This window comes from Lutzomyia longipalpis, chromosome 3 (genome assembly GCF_024334085.1).
Source record: "Lutzomyia longipalpis isolate SR_M1_2022 chromosome 3, ASM2433408v1".
NCBI classification, from domain to species: domain Eukaryota; kingdom Metazoa; phylum Arthropoda; class Insecta; order Diptera; family Psychodidae; genus Lutzomyia; species Lutzomyia longipalpis.
The window spans coordinates 5,548,070-5,567,806 of record NC_074709.1 but is presented as its reverse complement, the minus strand read 5'-3'; the positions used below and the strand labels follow the sequence as shown (position 1 = coordinate 5,567,806).

Below are 19,737 nucleotides of genomic sequence, written 5' to 3'. Positions count from 1 at the left end.
ACGATTGCACTCCCTGCAAACGTCGTCACAGCTCGACATACTGATTGCCTTAGCTTGTTCTTTATGTGCTTATATATGTTGAGAAAAAAGGATGTTATGCACAATATACATTATATTTAAGAAAAGTTCCACAAAAAGCTCAAAAGAAGCATCATAAAATAGAAAATTAAAATATTTCCAAATAAGTGAATGAAAACAATTGAAAATAATCTGTTTTCCAAACATTGACTTTTCTCCACAACTTCCCTATCATGTTGTTCAAAAATTCAAATTTTAGAAACTTACTCCATATATTTTGAACAACATCCTTTAACTTTTATCACCAGGAAAATGGATATACTTAAAACCAGACAAACCCAACATAAACCATATATGTTTTGTCTCCGTTAAAAGGACAAAGAGAGTGGGATTTATTTGTCTTTTGGAAGTAAATTTAATTAATTCTCAAGTCTGTCACAGACCTTTCAATGCGCTGTGTTGCAAATTACGGAAAAGAAAAGTAATTGCATCCTGGCGACAAAATAATCTCCTTTCTCCTCTTTTACCAAATTGACTTCAATTTAAATTAAACTCCACTCGTTCAACAATGAGTGTTGTACATTGGTTGTACACACACAGCATGTCTCTACAGTAATGTCATGTTTGAGGGAAGAAAAGAGGCGATCCTTTTCATGAGAAAGCCGAATTTCATGCAAAAGAAAGGCTTCCGCACGAGGGAAGCACTTTAATTCTGCGAAAGCCATATTCCACTTCTCACACATAAAATCCCATCCAATTTCACTCCCCCACCTCCCTCGAAACTTTTAGTGCCCAACCCTTGAAAAAAGCCGCGTCTTGGATTCTGATATCTCCACATGCCCAAAAATATTCGGGGTGAGAGAAATTGTAATTTTATATTAAAGCTTTTGTTCCGAATCATCCCGCGCACATCACCCCTTTCTGGCGCAGTATCAAAAGCACATACACACAACCATCATCGGCAGCCGAACTCACCCTTCTTCACCCAACCACCCCATCGACCACCCCCAAAAGGTGAGCATGTGAGTTGTTTTGCGCCATTCACGGGAATCGATATAAATTCCAATATATATCGAGAGTTTGGGGGTTGATGCAGATTGGACGTGTATTAAAATATTCGCTCAGTGAGCACCTCGGGAACATAACAATTCTCCGATATACCGAAACACACGGGGTGGTGCTTTTCGGATTCGATCCTTTCAATGCGATATGGGGCGCAACGATAATCCACCATGGCATCGCACCCTTAGAGGGCCAAAATGTACCGCATTTCACCCACACCAAAATGTAGATTTTAAGATTATTTCAAATAAAGAGAAATTTCCCAAAAAAAAACCCCTCAATACGTTTGAGAAATATTTTGCATACAAAAGGAACTCTGCATAAGGGGTTTGTCCCAGATTGAAAAACAACAAAAGTTTTAGCTCATATTCATGGAAAAAACCCCGAAAAGAAATGGAGGTTTTGGGGATTTATATCAACCCCTAAATAAATTAATTAAAATAAATTTCTGTAAAGTTTGAATTTTAACGACAAACGTGCAAGTTTATTGAATTTATCAATCGAAATGCAGTCAATGAGGAAGGATACAACATTATTTATTATTTCCAGCCACGTTTCGAAAAATTTATTTTCATCATCAGGATCTATTGTACATAAAATAATTTGGAATCTGTATATAGGTTTCCCATAGATCCACGAATTTCGAATTTCTTCTTGTTTTATACGGAAAAGACCTTTACCTATTTCCTCATTGCTCCATTTCAGTAAAATATAGAAATTTGAGGAAATAGGAAAAGGTCTTTTCCGCAACATATACATAATTCACTACCTTTTTTCTTTTATTGTTATTATTACATAGGATCTAATTATTCAGATAAAATGTTTTCTTCAATCGATTAATATTTTTTTGCATTCATTAATATTTAATTTCTTGATTAGTTGATTATACTTTTTTCTTCCATTATTTGTTTTTATTTAGTACATTAGATTTCAATATTACATAGGATCTAATTCTTCAGATGAAATTTTTTCTTCAATCGATTAATATTTTTTTTGCATTCATTAATATTTAATTTCTTGATTAGTTGATTGTACATTTTTTCTTCCATTATTTTATTTATTTTGTAGTTAGATTTCAATATTACATAGGATCTAATTCTTCAGATGAAATGTTTTCTTCAATCGATTAATAACTTTTTCGCATTCATTAATATTTATTTTCTTGATTAGTTGATTATACTTTTTTTCTTCCATTATTTTATTTTTATTTAGTAGTTAGATTTCAATATTCTTTAAATATTTTTCTCTTCCTGTCTCATTTTTCTGTCGCTTGTATACTATAAGTCTCTACATTAACTTAAAATTAAAAAATTGCGAAAATTGAAACGCGAAAGGAAACAAAAAAACAAAACTCAGAAAAAAACAATAAGATCTTTTTATCATGTTTTATATTTAATTTAAATATTTATCACAATAGTCAACAAACATATAACAAATAAATTATTTAATTAATTAAATAATAGAAATTTATTTTTTCTTCCTACCGCCTCTGCTCATTATCATCAAAGCTTCAACGGCTAGCGTCGTCCATCGTGAAGATCTCGAATTTCTGTGATGAGTTCTTCGCTGAATTTTTTGGCGGCTTCACACGGCTATTTCTTAGTGAAACGTAATGGATTTTCCTCCCAAAGAAAAGCCTCGGATGTCTTCACACAGTGGAGTTTATTGTGCTGATCTTGTGTCACGTTGTCTCACAGCTGCGCTGATCTTCGCCGACACTTACGCTGATTTCCCCCCAATCTGCACTGCGTCGCTTCACGAGTTGTCTCACGTCGCGCTGGTGCTTGTAGCTACGCTGCTGCTGGCCTCTACGAGATTCTGTCTCCCGGAGGGTGTACTGATGGCCTCCACGGGTCGGGCCGATCTCATCATATTAGATTTTAAAAATTACGCACGTTACATTAGATCCAGAAGAACCATGGCCGCTTCAAAAGTCTCTAAAAACCACGGAAGTCGGCCTCGTGCTGCTGTTGTTAAGTGGAACACTCTGATTCTTGTTGCTCTTCATTCCTTTTAGGATAAATCCATTATTCCGATGGATGAGTCTCTTGTGAAAAAGTGTAAGGCACTGTTGGTTTCACATTAAGGATCATGCCTTAACCCTTTAATTTTTCTTTAAGCCGCCTCTGCTCATTATCATCAGAGCTTCAACGGCCAGCATGTCATCCATCGTGAAGACTTGTGGTGGCTTCTTCACGGATTTTGTAGGCGGCTTCTCAAGGTTGTTTCGTAGATCCAGGAGAACCATGGCCGCTTCAAAAGTCTTTTGGTCCACGGAAGTCGGCCTCGTGCTGTGATTAAGTGGAGCACTCTGATTCTTGTTGCTCTCCATTCTTTTTACTATAAATCTGTGATTGCGTGGATGAGTTTCTTGTGACGGACGATAAGGCACTACTGTTGGTTTCTCAAAAAGGATCACGCCTTATAACCCTTAGCCTTGGCACATCGGAACATATCGGCAAAAATCCCAATTCTTACCTGTGCTAAGAAATTCCTTAATTTGCTCATTAGAAACTTGTTATTATAATCTTTCACGTTAAATGATTAACTTCCAAGGAATTTACTTTAGTTCTAAGGATTATTTTTAAAGAATTTCGATAGGTAGGTACCAAAAACATTATTATGTATTATTTCTTAGAACATATGGAAAAGTAAGTCAACCGTTTAACTTAAGAAGTTTTTTGTCCTCTTGCAAAAAGGGACAAACTATTTTTTTTCTTGATGCTCACTAGAAGAAGTTACTCTCCTTTAAGTAAATTACTTAATTATAGAATTCTTGCAAAAACGACAAAGTCTAGCTTAATTCTTTTTTCAATTTAACTATCGATTAACAACCATATTTAATTTTATAACTAAAAATGTATTTTTAAGCTCTAAAAATACATAAATATATTTATTAAATAAATATTTTAATAAACAATAAAGCTCTTTATTGTGCAATATTTAAATAAAAATCAACCAGTTTCATATATAGCAAACAAAAAGCTCAATGCCCCCAGTATTAATATATATGTATGCACATAATGTAGGTATGCTTGTATGCAATATAAATAGAAAGAAACCCTAGTGGAAAAAAATTGCAATCACAGTGATAGCTTTGGGCATTGAAATCAATTGAATAAAGCTCCATTCGTCTTGCACTGTGAGGAAAATTGAAATATTCCCACTATCTCAAATGTAAGTTGGAACGGAATACATTGGGCAAACCGGATGAAAGAAATAGTTCGAGAAGATAGTATCCCCTTTTCGTTCGATTTTTGTACACAAAAAAAAGAGAATCTGTCTAAACTTTTCCAAGTTGGAGAAAACCGATTGAATGTGGTGTGTGTCGTTGAAGAAGTTGAAGATGTTGAATACCATGAGCAAGCCAAGGCGGACAAAAGTGCACTCGTCACAGTCATAAAATGTGAAAAGGTTCACCCCACGAATTCCATTCCACCACCACCACACCCCCTCCGCCGTTGGAAAACCCGCACAGATGTTGGGAAAACTTTCGTATATAAATTTTATCATCAGACATGATAAATTATTCACAATCTCTTTTACTTGTGTTGTATTTCGCCATTGTTAGGTGATTTCCAACCACCCACCCTAGCCCATACTGTGAGTGCATTTTCGTAGGATGAGGCATCGTTTGCGAGTGTGTGTCCCCAGCTATTATGGCGTGTGAGGGGAGAGCAAAAAAAAGTAAGAAGAAGTGTAAGACGGAGAAGAGCTCATGAGATACCCAAGGACAATGTAAAACTACATGGGAGCACAGAAATTCATATATAGCAGGGTGAAAGCGTGCTGCGAAAGGAATGGAAATGATGACGAGGAGTCTTTTTCTCGTGGGGGAAAGCGTAAGAAATAATTTTAGAAATTTTACACACCAAAAGAGGGGAGAAAGTGTCCCCGCAGTAAAAGTGGGTGAAAGACCTGGGTCGTTTAGGAGTAGTACAGCATCGGGTGAAGGTGAATAAATGCTGTTTGGTATTCATTGTCTGTAAAAGGAATAATTTCGCTCTCCACATTCAACGGTGTGATGGCTGGTCGTGAAATTCTGTGTATATAGCATTACAACCAAACCAGGAGGTACTAAGCAGCATACGTTGTTGAATCTTTTGCAATCAGCATAGTTGCTCCTTTGTGGTCCCGAAAAACTTTGATTTGTATCGATTTAATTGCAAAAAAATCACCTTTGAGATAAGAAATAAAAAAAATAAGGAAAAAGCTCACAGAAAGCTCAAACAAACTTTTATTAAAAAAAAAAAACGAAGATGAATTCCCCTAATATTTTTTTTTCGAAATAAAAAATCACAGACGCTGGCTTCATCAACAGGAACCTTCAGATATACCCCAATGAGTGGAATGTGAGAGATGGAATATTCTCTCCAGGTATGGCCATGGGAATTGATTTACATTTTTTTGAATAAATTTATTTCAATTCCACTGCACGTCGTGAGTGCATAAAAAACTTCAGTGGGAAGTGAATGTACAAAAAAGAACAAAGTTCATGTACTGATGGATCAGAGGGCACATACACAGATTCATGCGGGGGTGTGTGGCGGTTGAAAGCTCTCCGCGTAAATCCAACCCTGCTGTAGAACAAATATCTGCGTGGACAAACAATCTGGGAGAATTTTTCTAATTTACCCTCAAATTTGCATAATTCCTTGTTCAAATTGAGATTCATTAGAGATAATTCTGCAAGCATTCCCTTATGCTATATTTGATCTAGAAGATTGCTGGAGGAGCATGCTAATGCTGCCAGCCAAATGCTTAATACTATTAACGAACATTTAAATTCGTTGAATTTGAATTTATTCAGGAATATAATACGAGAATATTGTATTATGCTCCTCTCTCTGATGCTTTATTGAATATTTTCTAATAAAAATAATTATTATTTACTCAAGAGTTTGATTGATCCATTTTCTTTTGATTGAAATGAATAATTTTCCATCAAAGGGAAAATGGAGTTTTTCCATCTCTTCAAACTAATCCCTTTAGGCGATTTAATATCTCTGCGAATATCCATAATCCCTTTGCCTTACTTACTTTGAACTCCTTTGAAATTGAAGGGGAAAAAAAGAAAATAAAAGCTCTTTGCAGGTTAATTTATTTTCAAAATGTTTATTAGGTTCGGGTCCGTTAAATTGAATCCTATATCAATTGCAGTTAATTTTATAGCAGCATCAAACCGACCATATTCATTAAAATGCACAACATAGTGGTGGGTGACCTCGGAGCCACCTCACTGTGAAATATCATTTTATTTAGTTCCGCCAACCCCCCACAGACCCCGCGCAAATGTCCGCAGAAATGTTGGCGAATGCGTGGTGTGAGCGTGACTGCAGATAATTCAATTGGACAGTAAATCACCTGATGATGGAAGCATCCACCATCGATGGGACATCGTGGCAATTGCCTTTCCTGCTCCATCCTATCGCGCGGCGGGCTTCATCCCAAACCATATACGCGAGATTTAACTGCCCAAAAACACCCACCTAGCCCCCATCGAGCTCATGCTGAATATTTAAGGCATTTTAGTGGATCATAAAACACGAAGAAATAACCCAGCCTTGTCATCCCATTTTCTTCTCACACCAATCCAGAGCTACATCATCAGGTCCTCCCCTATATTTTGCAATTATGTTTCATTTCTGTGGTCATGCGGTGGTTCTTTTTGATCTACCCCCAAATGCACATTCGCATATTGCGTGCGGTGTCACACCCCCACAGCCCATCTCAACGCACCCAAATAACAATTAATTGGTTTGTCATTTATAATGTTCCCATTGAGTGGCAATTTTGTATCATGTGGTGACGTCCACACTGTTTGTTTGAGGTGCGACAGGTACAAAAGAACTATGCAAAAAGGGGTGGGGGTGTTTGTGGATATGAACTGCATATTAATTTTGCAGTTCAATTTGACTTTTCGAAACTAATTTTGGAGATTCACGGAACGCCGTCATCAATGTCAACTGTTTTTGCGGCGGGGGGGGGCTATATATAATGTGATATGTAAAAGGATTTAATCATGAGATAATTTGCATAGAATGTGGTTTAGTGAGTGAATTGAATCAACGTGCCCACACGTAGATTTAGCAATTTTGATTAAATTTTCAGATATGATTGATTTATCTTAACCCCTCGTTATTTATCAATGAAGAGATTTATTTTGTGAATTATTTAACGTTTTTAACGAATTCAGAATCAATGATTTGAAGAATTGGGGATGGTGCAATTTTCTGATAATAAGAAAATATTGAGGGTGGTCAAAATCTCGCGATGAAATTGAATATTTTTGTTAAGAGGGTAGACAGATTAGTTTAAAAAAAGTTGAATTTTTTTTACTCAATTTTAACAGATTTTGGCATTTCTTTTCTAACGTTTGGTGTTGATAACCGTTGACAGTTTTTTTAAGTATCTATTGCTTTTTATCTTTCTTTTATAACTTTTGATGTTTTTCTTGTAGCATTTAATATCTTTAATGTCAAACTTTTTTTTACGTTTGACGTAATCTAAATTTTCATACTTGACATTAATTTTCTAACGTTCAGGCTAACGTTTGATATTTTCTCTAACATTTAAAAAAAGAAAATATGTACGAACTTTTCTTTTAAATTTTTTATGTAATCCAGAAATAATTTCTTTAACCTCCAAATATAATAAACTTGAAATGCTTGAATTTTGAAGATGTTCAAACACCTAAACCCCTTCCCTGACTATACAACATGGTTTATTGAAAATATACCTAAATACAAAAACACGAATAACAACCAAAATAATCATAAAAATCAAGGTAAAAATGATCTACACGGAAGAATAAACAATTAGATAGGAAAGTTATAGTTGCGAAACGAACAAATTTACCAGTATACGATAAAAATAATATTATACGTATTATGTTTACATGCTCTTCAAATAATAAAATGTGATAAGATACTCATTCAGCGCATCATCAAAATATAAACGATACTTGGGTGTGACTCAAACGACTCAAATGATCTGATAACGTGCTGTTGCGTCCAGTAGAAATGTCAAGTTTAATGGAGCTATGATTATTCTGCAAGGACGATGCATTTTGGATTGAATGAATGATTTTTATTTGAATAAAAATTAAATTTCTTTTTAAAAATTATATTTCCTCTTTCTTTTGTTTCAAAGGTCTTAAAGAAAAGCCTAAAAGAAAGAAAATAGAAAAATTAAGAAAGTGAAACGTCGCTGGATTGCTAAATTACTTCCTCAAAAAGTCCTGGAATATATTAAATTACCACAAACGACGGAATTTCCACAAAATCCCATTAAAAAAATCTTTTATACCTTTACATAACACATTTATTTTCAATTTTTGTCACTTATTAGATTTTTTTTTACAATTCTTCACAATTTTTTTCTCTAATTTTTTATCGACAATATTTCAAAAATTCTATATAGAATTTCTATTAATACTTTAAAAGGTTTTTACATGGTCTATATGAAATAAATTGAATACAATTCTTTGCTTTTGGTAACTCAAAATGACTCAAATAAACAACCAAATTTAAAAATTGATTTTTTTTACATAAAGAAATTTGGAACTAATTTCCAAAAAAGGATCATCTATACAACATATCCCAACCCTTCGTTGCACGAAAAACAAGTGAAATTGATTTTAAAACAAAATTGTAATAGAAGAGAGATGGTCAGTATTTTTTTGCCTTAAAATTCCTTTAAAAATGTCTAATAAAATAAAATCTCTCGTCGTCCCTGATGGAACCTCACCCCCTTATTCAGTGCTTTTCCTTTGCAGCAATGAGAAGTGGTGGGAGAGTTCCTCGAAGTGCCTTGAGCCTCTTACTCTTCTCAATTTGCCTCAAATTCTGCGTTGAGGTACTCCTCTTGAGGACACTCTCGACACTCCCCGCCTGCGATGAGGGTTCACTGCTCTGGGGGTAGAGCTCCGAATGCCGGAAGTAGCGTGGCATGGAGAAGTCAAATTCGGCCGTTCGCATGCAATTTGCCGTCTGAATGGATTGCAAACTCTTCGCCTCGCGATACTCAATGGACGGTCGATCTTCGAAATTCTTCGGTAGTGCACTGAAGGAGATGGACGGGATTTCCGGGGTCATACTGATTTGACTGTAGGACGATGTGATGGTGAAGATATCAGTTTCACTACTCGGACGAATTGGTAGGTGTGGCACACTCTGGACATGCTTGAGACTTCGCGGTCGCAAGGGGGTCCCATCGGAGGGTGCGAGATATTTTCCTACAGGTTTCACCGTTCGTGTCTCCGGGAAGAATTCATCCTCCTCGTCTATTGCTGAGAATTTCCTGATTGATATGGCGCCCAGTTTCTGTGGCTCAGCATCATCACTCTGTACATCTGCTGTTTTAGCTTCAGCTACAAATGAGATAAAGGTAGACAGTAGGTGCAGGTAAGTAGCATTGCAAGTAAAAAAATAATAAATTATGATTGTTTAATGTTTCTGATAAAGCTGACGAGTATTAAAATGACTCTTGTCACAGGATTACAATTTATATGTAAATGCCAAGGAGGTTACTCACATTTCTAAAGATTTTTTTCTTTACAGCCAAAGCTTTTCTTTTTATTTTAATTTCTTATTTAAAGATAATTTAATAAATTTTATGAATGTGAGTTAAAAGCCCCCTTGGAAGTTTTACAAGAACAAAATGAAGCATTAAAAAGAATATTGTTGTGAGATGCGTTAGAGCGTGTAATTACCACTTTTTTTTATTTCCACAGAGCCTCTAATTTGGATTACAAATATATAAGTAATCCAAATGACTAGAACGACTAGAACTAGAAGACGTTGTTAAGCCAAAAAAATAGAGAGAGAGTAGTGTGGTTAAGAGCACAGAGGAAGATTTGCAAACAGAAAAGCTGCGAGCACATGCAAATTAGCATAGTGTTGGGAAAAAAGAACGAAAGAACCTACCTGGGGAAGGTATTCTCATGCAATTTATTAGTTCCAGAAACGTTTTGGTTATTTGTTTGGCTTTTCTGTCCTTTCAGAGTGTGTTTGTGTTTCTTTTTTTTTTTGAGAAAGTGAAATTCACAAATTTTTTTTATACAGCCATTTAAAACATTATCACCCCCCAAAACATGCGGTAAGAAAATGTCTCTTAATTAATAATTAATAAAAAAAAAGACTCTAAAAACCAACGAGCAAATTAATATCAACCAATTTCACGTGATACCTACAAGTATCATTTTTACTACAAAGAAAATTATCATTTAATTTTTCTTTTTTAACTTGGATGCAGAGACAGGAAAGGATGCGGAAGAAAGAGAAAATGCGGTGAAGGAAGTTTTGAAGAAGAAGAAAAAAGTATGTTTGCTTTTTGGTGTCTTTTGCAGCAAAAGTGGGATAACTTTGGTATAATATTTATTTTGGAGGTGAAATGGAGACACTTTTTTCTCTTTTTTTTTACTTTTGTGTTAGAGTAAATGCCATCAACCACGGTATTTATTGGTCGTTACCTTCCAGGCGCGACAAAAGCTTTTCCTCCACATCGGATTTTTGCTCTTGCTGAACTTTTGTGGTATTGTGTTGTGTGGTCGGTTGGTGTGTGATAAATGTTGGCTTTGCAGAAAGATTCTTACTTATTTTCTGGGAATGGTCATGAAAAATTTGTGAGTTTCGGAACACGGCCAAAATTTCCGGTGCCAAAACAGGAACATTCGTTTGGATATCACGGTGAAAGTCATCCTCGTGAATTTTCGAACTGCAAAAGAGCAAAGAAAATTCAAGAAAAAATGCATTTTATATGGAAAAGCTATATGTTGCCCCTTTCGTGCCATGTCCATCCCAATTACCCACCTTATTGTTGAGCAATGTCGCTGAATTCGCATTGGTTGTGCACAAATTGGTGGATTGTTGGTGCCCTGATTGGTATCCACAATCATACCATTTTTTTCCTTATTCGCAACAATGTACTCATCTTCCTCCGGGTTGTAGTGTGCTGAAAAGACAATATATTTCTAATTATTTCATACGACTAGTACACATCAAAAAAGCTCTCACTCAGCATAAGCCACGTGGCGGCTTATCAAGGCCCCGTGTGAGAATGTTTTCATTATTGTGATCAATGAAAATATAGCCAATCAATTAGCATATGGTACGACATGTACCACAAATTGATCAATTAATCCACAGTCTTGAAAGCCATTAATTTACTTGACTCAATAGTAAAAGCAATCTTCCATTGATCGATGTATTTTAAAAGCGCGAATGTCGCGAATGTTTAAGAAAAAGCAAGCAATTTGCATGAAAAATGTTCAAATAGTGATAACAGAGTTTATTGTCGTATGTTATTGTCGCATTCCTCATTTTATACTACATTTTTTGAACGCAAAAAGTCATTTTCTCATGAGCTTTTGGTCAGAAAATTATCCATTTTGACAGGAAAAAAAATATTAAGGATAAATGAAGGACTTATCATATCAAAATCTCAAACGTTTAAAACGTGAATCTTTCTATGTTCATCATTAATCACGCACTACAGCTTCAAACGCTTAAAATTTTCTAACATCCTTGTAAGTACAAAAGAGACTACGTTGTTTTCACAAAAAGCTTTTTAAAATCTATTGTTTGAATTTAATCTGATTAAAATCAATCAAGCCGTTTTCTTGATAAGAAAATTGTTTTCTAGCTAAATCGAAAATACTTTTTACATTCACGGCTTAACCGATTTTGAGACGTTCACTACACACAAAAAAAGAAATTCGGCTTTATTTATTTTCTTTATATTCCAGATTTTAAAAGAAAATCCTTTCATAAATAATTAGATTTAAATTCAGTGCAGGTGACTTTTAATTAAATCGCTGCTCCTTCACGTTTGCAAAACTTGATTATTTGCTACTCAAAAAAAACTCTTTCCACCATTAATAATGTTTTTAATGAAATGTTCTTTCGTTCCCCTAGAATAAATCCACAATGTGATATTCTTGTTGACAAATTATTATGGAATTTTTCTAAAATACCCCCCATTTCACTTTCATACATACATATATATGTATTTTTATGTGAACACTTTTTTGCGCAATGCAGCTTTTATGTGGGATATAAAAACAAATCAACTTTTGCCAGGTTGAATTTCAAAGACTTATGAAAAAACCAACATTAATAAAAAAAAACTCTATTTGCACGTGACACATTCGAAAATCTCCATTTCAAAATCCATCTAAAAAAAGAGATAAGATTTTTGCCCGTCAGATTTTCGTGTTGGAGCGATTGGAGCTATGTGAAGGTTAATTTTCAGACATTTTTTCTTCATGTCTTATCTTTGATATCTGTTAGCCAAAAGATAATTTTTCAAAGTATCATCAACGCGAGAAAAAAGAATTATATAGACGTTTGGTGGTTTCTTGTGTTCAGAAAATTTGGAAGATTATAAATATCTATTACTAATTTTTTATGAAGCTGATAATACAACAAAGAATCAATTCAAGAAAACTTAACAATAAACCTTAATCATGGTTCAAAGGATTACCTAGAAATTAACCCTTTTGAGCCTTCTGGAGAACCTTGGACGCCGTGATTTATTTTTTTATTTTTTCTTAATATGATTTCTTAGTGATCTAGAATCTAGATCTTAATATTCCTTAGAATTTTAGCGGAAATACTACAACTCGAAAAAAATATTTTCAATTCTTTTCCAAAACAACGTAAAATTTACTTATTGCTGAATAAAATAATGAAAAAAAAATTTTTTTTATCTTTGCAACCTAATAGAATTTATCCAATAGAAGCTTGCACCCAAGTACCACCCTCTGTTACAGCGAAATTCATATCACATCTTTATAGTTTGAAAATGAAATGAAAATGAAGAATAAGAAGAATCTATGTTCCAAAGAGCTCTGATTGGCTAATCTATTTTGACAGAAGCAAATAGAGCATTTTCATTGGCTCACACTAGTTTACAAAGTGGAGCCTCGTGGCAAGATTAATTTGAAAAAAAAACTACTCAATTGATCAATATAAACGTCTCAAAGTAAATTTAAGTTTTTTTTAAAAGCATAACCACATTGATTACGTCGTCGATGAATATCAAGTACACCGGATCACATTGAAATTTCTTCTGGGTGCCAAATATCAAGTTCATGTCTTTTGCATGTTGAATTTAGATAAGAATTATTGAGTGTTTTCAATGGTAACGAGAAACCAGTCTGTTTATGCTGTTGAGCATCATTCACAAAAGTCACGGCTTGTTTCTTTGGGAATCGCGTTCCTCTCTTCTCATTCACATTGCGCTAACTTTTCATATATATAAACTACATACAACATCCAGAGAGCAAGAGAGAGAGAGAGAATAGAAGAAAAAAAAAGTTCCAGCAAAAATCGTCGATGTTAAATTTATGTACTATGCGATTGTATTGGGATTCGACATTGAAAATATACACAACACGCTGCCTCCCCCCCACTCCCAAAGCATTTCGCTCCATGGTTGGATGGGAGAAAAGGTAGACGAGGTGCAATTAAATGGATTTCAAAATAATATATTCCCGTAAAGTGCGCGAAATGTTGGTATTTTGGAAGAGAGATATGTGTGCTAATAATCATAGCATAGGGAGAGCTTTTGATGCTTTGCAAAACTCACCGATACTTTCATCGTAGCAGAACTTTTCCTCAATACAGTGCCAGTAGAAATCCTCCCATATTCTGTTTGGATGGAATTTTGAATTAATTTTATCGCATAAAGTTTTCACAGTGAAAATTTTTCACACCACCCCTCTCTGGATTCGCATTTAATCTCACATGCCAATTTGCAAACACTAATTTTCACTCATCGTCTCTCTCTCTAAAATACTTACGATTGCAAACAACGACACATTTTCCTCTCTGCTAAACTATCACGTGATTTCCAACATAGATGATAGAAATTGTTAATTTTTCTTTTTTTTACCAACAAATCACGGGATTTTCCTTTTAAAGTTTCATTTGAAGAAGAAAAAAACCGATCGTTTTTCAACTCACTTTCGCCACACTTTTATCAACACTGGGCCATCCAATTCACTTTATATGACCGTTTGTTTCCCATAAAGCAATTGGCGGCCGTTAGTTCTTCATCAAACACCACCAACTAGTGCACCTGATGATGTAACACGGTGCCGTGGAAGAAAGTAAAAATTTTTTGAACGATTACAGGTTGCACGTATACGAGATAATTTTGGAAGGAAATATGGCACTCTGTTGGTGCTTTCGTGGTCGCTGAAACAATGAATATGAAGCGGTCGAAGCTTGAATTACACCTCCAAAGGCACTCACACTCAACACAAAAATGGTCACACAAATACAAAACTTATGAGTTATGATCGCATCGAAATATAACCATCCACAGCAGTCACATGGCTTTATTTTCACGTCGTATCTTTCCAATTTTTATCGTCTCCTCCACCGAACACGCTTCCCCGTAGAAAAGGTATAAAGTATTATATCTATGTGAGGTAGTACTTTTATATTGAGAGAATGTCTTGATCACTAGAACAGCGGTGGTGGAAGCTTTATCTGATGTACACCTCTCTGGAGAAATAATGTGTGGAAAACACCTCAAAACACTGACCGATAAGATAAGAAAGAAGTACTTGCAGAAATCTTCCCAACTCGTCAGATACTATATTCAGCTCATTCGCACACCATACAAACTCGCACAATCCATCAAAGAGTGTTGAAGCAACAAATTTTATTTTATTTCTCTTTTCTTCTTTTATTTGTACTTCAATTTCGCTATGACAAACCCCTTGAAAATGAAATTGAATTTAACAACAAAAAAAATGACTAATTTCATCAAATAAATGATTTCATTTTCATGCAACAATACACTTATTTAGCAGTGATGAAGAGTATGAATAATAAAAATATCTCAGACGTAAATTGCGAATAAAGTGTAGATTAAAGAAAAATATTAATGTAGTAGAATGAAAAATAAAATATTAAATTTATTAAAAGCCTCTGATGCATAAATTTCTTTCACAATCTCCCTATTTGTTGTCTTTTTTAACCCTTTCGCGATCGGCTGGAATGTTAAAACGTTAAATTTTTTTCCACTAGGATCAGCCGGAGAAAAAAACAAAAATTTTCTCAAAAATGCAAATATTGACGTCACTATATTGCCTTTTGTTCAATGAAGCATTAGCATGAATACTTTACGAATTTTTAGAGAGTCAAAAAGTGCAATTGTGACGTCATTTCCTGCACTTTTGAGCAAATCTCTACCAGCTACCAGTTATTTTTCTTTACTACAATTCCCTCACTTTCCAAAACAATCAAGTATTTTTTTTGTTTCATTAAAAAGACAAATCATTCTCTAAATTTTTCTTGGTCAAGAAAAGTCAATTAATTCAAAAATTTAATTTAAATTAAATAGTGAGAATTGAGAATTCAGAATCCCCCTATGTATTTATCTTTTTCTTCTTCTTATAACTTTTTACCCAACTTAAGCATACCTGATGAAGAAGAAATAAATCTTCGAAAAGTCTTTGGCGAAACTACCCAAGATCACCCCACCGTGACTTCACAAATCAAATTCACCCCAGAAATCCATATTCTAAATAAGTAATAAATAATTTTTGTATGGCTTTTGCGATGGTTTTGTGTATTATAAATTTGTCAGATTTTTTTGCATGACTGCCTTTTGTCTCACACACCGTGATAAATTTGATATGAGAATGGTAAATGAAATAAAATGTTTGCCATTTGTATGGGGTGGAAAAGTGAGAGGAGATGTTTTCGTGGAAATAAGCTGAACAAGATGTGGGTGGGAAATTGCGATTAAATCGATGGTGGAACTCTTCCCTTTTGATACTGAGAAAAGGGGTTTTCTGCCATACAAGTCTCACATACGCTTCGCTGAGATTCAAAAGTGATTAATGTCAGCCTTCTTCTAAATACACACAACCCATCGCGTTTTCCCCACCAAATGATACGGTGATGGAGAAGATGTTTTGGTGGTTTAGCGTTTTGGAGAGCAATTAGATGGGAGACCTAATTTTCTTGATTGAACCAGAGTGGGATGCGAAGAGTTTCCCGCGCGCTACCTTACTGCTTTTCATCACCGGCGCCAAATGGCAATTTGTTATACGGGAAAACTTTAGCTACGATTACACACCCAATGATCACCCCTAAGAAGGCATTTCAATTAGGCCAAATGCGTACATGGAAAATGATATCTCCATTGCTTGATGAAAATGTTCTAAAACGGGAAATTGGATCTGCCATGAAATGCCTGATAAATGTTTAAATTGCAATGTAAGTTAATATGAATTTAGTTTTCACATAAATATATATTTACGTGTACATATCACATTTAGATTCGTCTTTCTGTGACTTTTATCTTCCGTCAAAATATGTAGCTTTGTCATTATAATACTTCACACATACTTCATAATTTTGTCAATAGAATAAATAAACATAGACGAGAAATGCGTGGTTAATACCGCGCAAACATTTAGCATTTCTGCCACAATAAGTGGAGATTCTCTTCATCTTAACCAAGCTCAAACTTAATTTGCCTCTAAAATGCCTTTCAATGTTTATTCAACTGGAAATTCAAATAATTAATCTCATAAATTATATATATTGTGCACTCTATTTGACTTATATGCCCCCCCCCCCGCATATATTCTAAATTTATACCAATTTCAAATAAATTAAAGCATAAATGAGATTTATGTTTTGTGCTATATTTCACACCAATATGATTTCTTATTACGTGAGGTTTCGTTTTATTTTTTAATCAGAAATAATATTTACAAATATTGTTTTTTTTTCTACTACCCTAAATCCAATAGTTTAAATCCTATTTAACGCAGATTAATAAAATAATTTAATCACTGAAATTTAATACTTTAAAAATCGATATTTTTTAATCAATAGAATATTTTAAAAAGACAAAAATATTTTTTTTACTGTATTTAAAAAAAAAGTCAACTTCACAATTAAACTAGATATTAAAATGATTCATTTAAATTATTTAAATTAATTATATTCACTTCCAAATATAATATTAAATGTACATATTAAAATACTCGCCCTCCCTTCCCAGCCCAGGTACCAATACCCCGCCAATTTGCTCTTTATGCAAAAAATTTGATTATAATTTTTTTCATTTGCATTTGAGTATATTTATTGGAATGGAAAGAATGTGACCGAATGTGACATTTAATTAAATTAGTATTCGTAAAAAAGAATAAACTGCAAATTAGCAATAAATTAAATTTCCAGTCATTTTCAACTGATATTTCGCTCGTACTTAATCCTCAGATTTGAATGATATATAACATCTCTCTCACTTCTGTCTAGCAATATGAAGTAATTCTGAGAAATTGACATTGTCCGGGGCGCAATATTTCTTTTTGTCCCTTGATAATTGTAAATAAGATGAAACACGGAAGATTTATACGCAAAATATTTGATACAACACTGTAAAAAAAAATTAAAGTATTTCAGAAAGTTAAGAAAAAATATTTTCTTATAAAAATTATAGTGGAGGCGCCGGGTGGAATCATACAAAATTTTAGGGTTCATTCACAGCTATAAAATTTTTACAAATTTTGTGCTATTCGCCTCTAAAAGGAGTTTATTCGTTTCAATATGACCTAAATTTTCATTAAAGAAAAGAGTTTATTCGTTTCAATATGAGCTAAATTTCCATTGACAGAGAATAAAAAAAAAGAATAAGAAATCGTCAAATACGATTTCCAATTTTCATTTCATTCCATTTCAGTAGGAAAAAACACAGAAAATGATTTGCCCAAAAATACAATGAATGACATCACTACATCATGTTTTTGTATCTTTCAATGCTTTCAATGCATAAAGCACTTATTCAAATGCTTCATCACTGAGACTTGACGAGGTTTTTTATGCTTTAAACATTGAAAGAGACAGAAATAAAATTATGACGTCATTGTTTGCATTTTTTGACAAATCTTTGCTGATTTTTCCCCATTGCAAAGGTATTTGGAGATTTCTTATTATTCTTTTGATCTCTTGAAGATTATGCGTATCCTTATTCTTTCCTCAAATGAAGGTTTAATTTAGTTTACATTAAAATGAATAAACTCCTTTAAGAACCTTTAAATTCTACAAATGCAACATTCCATTTCTATTAGTGTTTGTCTGAGGGATTTATTCATTTTGAGATGGGGGCGGAAAATCTTCACAAATCTCATTTGATAACATCAAATTTGGAAGAGCATATGAAATGGAAAATTTACCTCAATGAGTAAATAAATTGTCCCTTCTGGGAAAGTGAAATAAATCCCAAGGATGAGATTTTGGGGGTATTAAAGATATACACACACCCTCCTCCTACTTATAAGGACCATCTGTGGACATTGAGTTGGCGAGGAAATTAATTTATCGGTGTCAGAGCTTAATCCGTAGGAAAAAAATAACGTTTTTTCTCTCTCTCTTCCCCTTGTCCTGATAAAAGGATAATGTTGACAAAAATGCGAATACTTCGAGCGGGAAAATGTGGTGGGATATTTTCTCCTCTATAGCACACCAAGAAAAAAATGAAAAAAATGAAGAATACTTCCTCAGGACATTGAGAATTCAATGTGAGTCGTGATGAGATTGTGGCTTTGCGGTGGGTGGTGGTGGGAGGGGGATGCTCATCATAATTCATCATTCAAGTTAGTCATAATATTATCATTTATTCCGACTGAGAATTCCATTGGCGGTGTGTGGTGGGCCAGCTGTTGGCAATTTGTTGTTCCGCATCCACCCACACACCTCTTCACCATCAACTCTTGCAAGTTTCTCATCTTCCCTCCGCACACACCCACCAAGAAATTTATAATGCAAAACCCCGCAGTTTGAGAAACTTTTCATCTTCTTCCCCATCGTGCCCCAAATAAACGATCTCAACACTGACCCGAAAGTTCAATGCCATCCCCTTCCCACCTTGAAGAAGACACGCGGCATGAACTTTGCGTGGGACGATCAACCGTCGACAGATTTAAACTGCCTTTCACCGGGGACTGATATGCGAATATCAGTCTGAATTAAAATAAATATTTTCTGAATTAAATAAAGGGCTTCATGTCTCTGCCTTATTCCTCGATTTGTCGAAAGCCTTCGACACTGTGAACCACTCTGTCTTGGCACGTAAACTTGAAGCTATTGGCTTTAGAGGAGTTTCACTCCGGCTCCTTGAGTCGTACTTATCTAATAGAACCCAGCGAGTTATTATTGGACCCCATGCAAGCACTCCCCTTGGTGTCAGGCACGGAGTGCCACAGGGCACAGTCCTGGGGCCGCTCCTTTTTATTATTTATTTGAATGATATATTTGATCTCAGGCTGAAGGGAAGAGCGGTGGCTTACGCCGACGACATTGCGGTGGTGTACAGTGGGGATTCTGAGGGTAGTATACGCGATAGCATGCATAGCGACATGACGATACTGCGTGGGTTTTTGGAGGGCAATTTCATGACCTTAAGCGATAAATCTGTCGCCCTGTCCTTTGGGCGCTCGAAATCGAGGGTAATGACAGGCAGTATTGTGTCGCATTTGCCGGATTGTGCCACTCGCGACGGCCTCGGCTGTTGTGCTGGGCTCCTTGATATTCCGTTCGTCGAGCAAACAAGGTATCTGGGTATTGTCGTAGACAGTTGCCTTACTTGGAAAGGGCACGTGGATCATGTGAAGAATTCCCTAAT

General features: G+C 34.8%; 3 protein-coding genes across 7 annotated transcripts in view; all 3 read right to left on the bottom strand.

The window, feature by feature from the left end:
* Positions 1-14,689, bottom strand: part of LOC129791609 (uncharacterized) — a 309,820-nt gene extending 295,131 nt beyond the window's left edge. Inside the window, exons 1-5 of one of the 5 annotated variants that reach the window (XR_008750730.1) lie at positions 13,886-14,689; positions 13,672-13,733; positions 10,893-11,034; positions 10,553-10,797; positions 8,402-9,451 (exon numbers count right to left, since the gene is read on the bottom strand). Coding sequence is in view for 3 of the 5 variants with exons in the window: in XM_055829843.1 (XP_055685818.1) it covers positions 8,838-9,451; positions 10,553-10,797; positions 10,893-11,034; positions 13,672-13,733; positions 13,886-13,905 (1,083 nt within the window). In the remaining 2 variants the exon portion in view is untranslated. Of the gene's footprint in view, positions 1-8,380; positions 9,452-10,552; positions 10,798-10,892; positions 11,035-13,671; positions 13,734-13,885 lie in introns of those variants that run through there. The other 4 variants (XR_008750731.1, XM_055829843.1, XM_055829844.1 and 1 more) reach the window with 4 other exon arrangements.
* The window catches only part of LOC129791558 (trifunctional purine biosynthetic protein adenosine-3), a 1,078,967-nt gene that overhangs the window by 184,772 nt on the left and 874,458 nt on the right, over positions 1-19,737 (bottom strand). The window lies entirely within an intron of this gene.
* Positions 1-19,737, bottom strand: part of LOC129791559 (potassium/sodium hyperpolarization-activated cyclic nucleotide-gated channel 3) — a 1,048,222-nt gene that overhangs the window by 295,131 nt on the left and 733,354 nt on the right. The gene's annotated exons all lie outside the window — the stretch shown is intronic.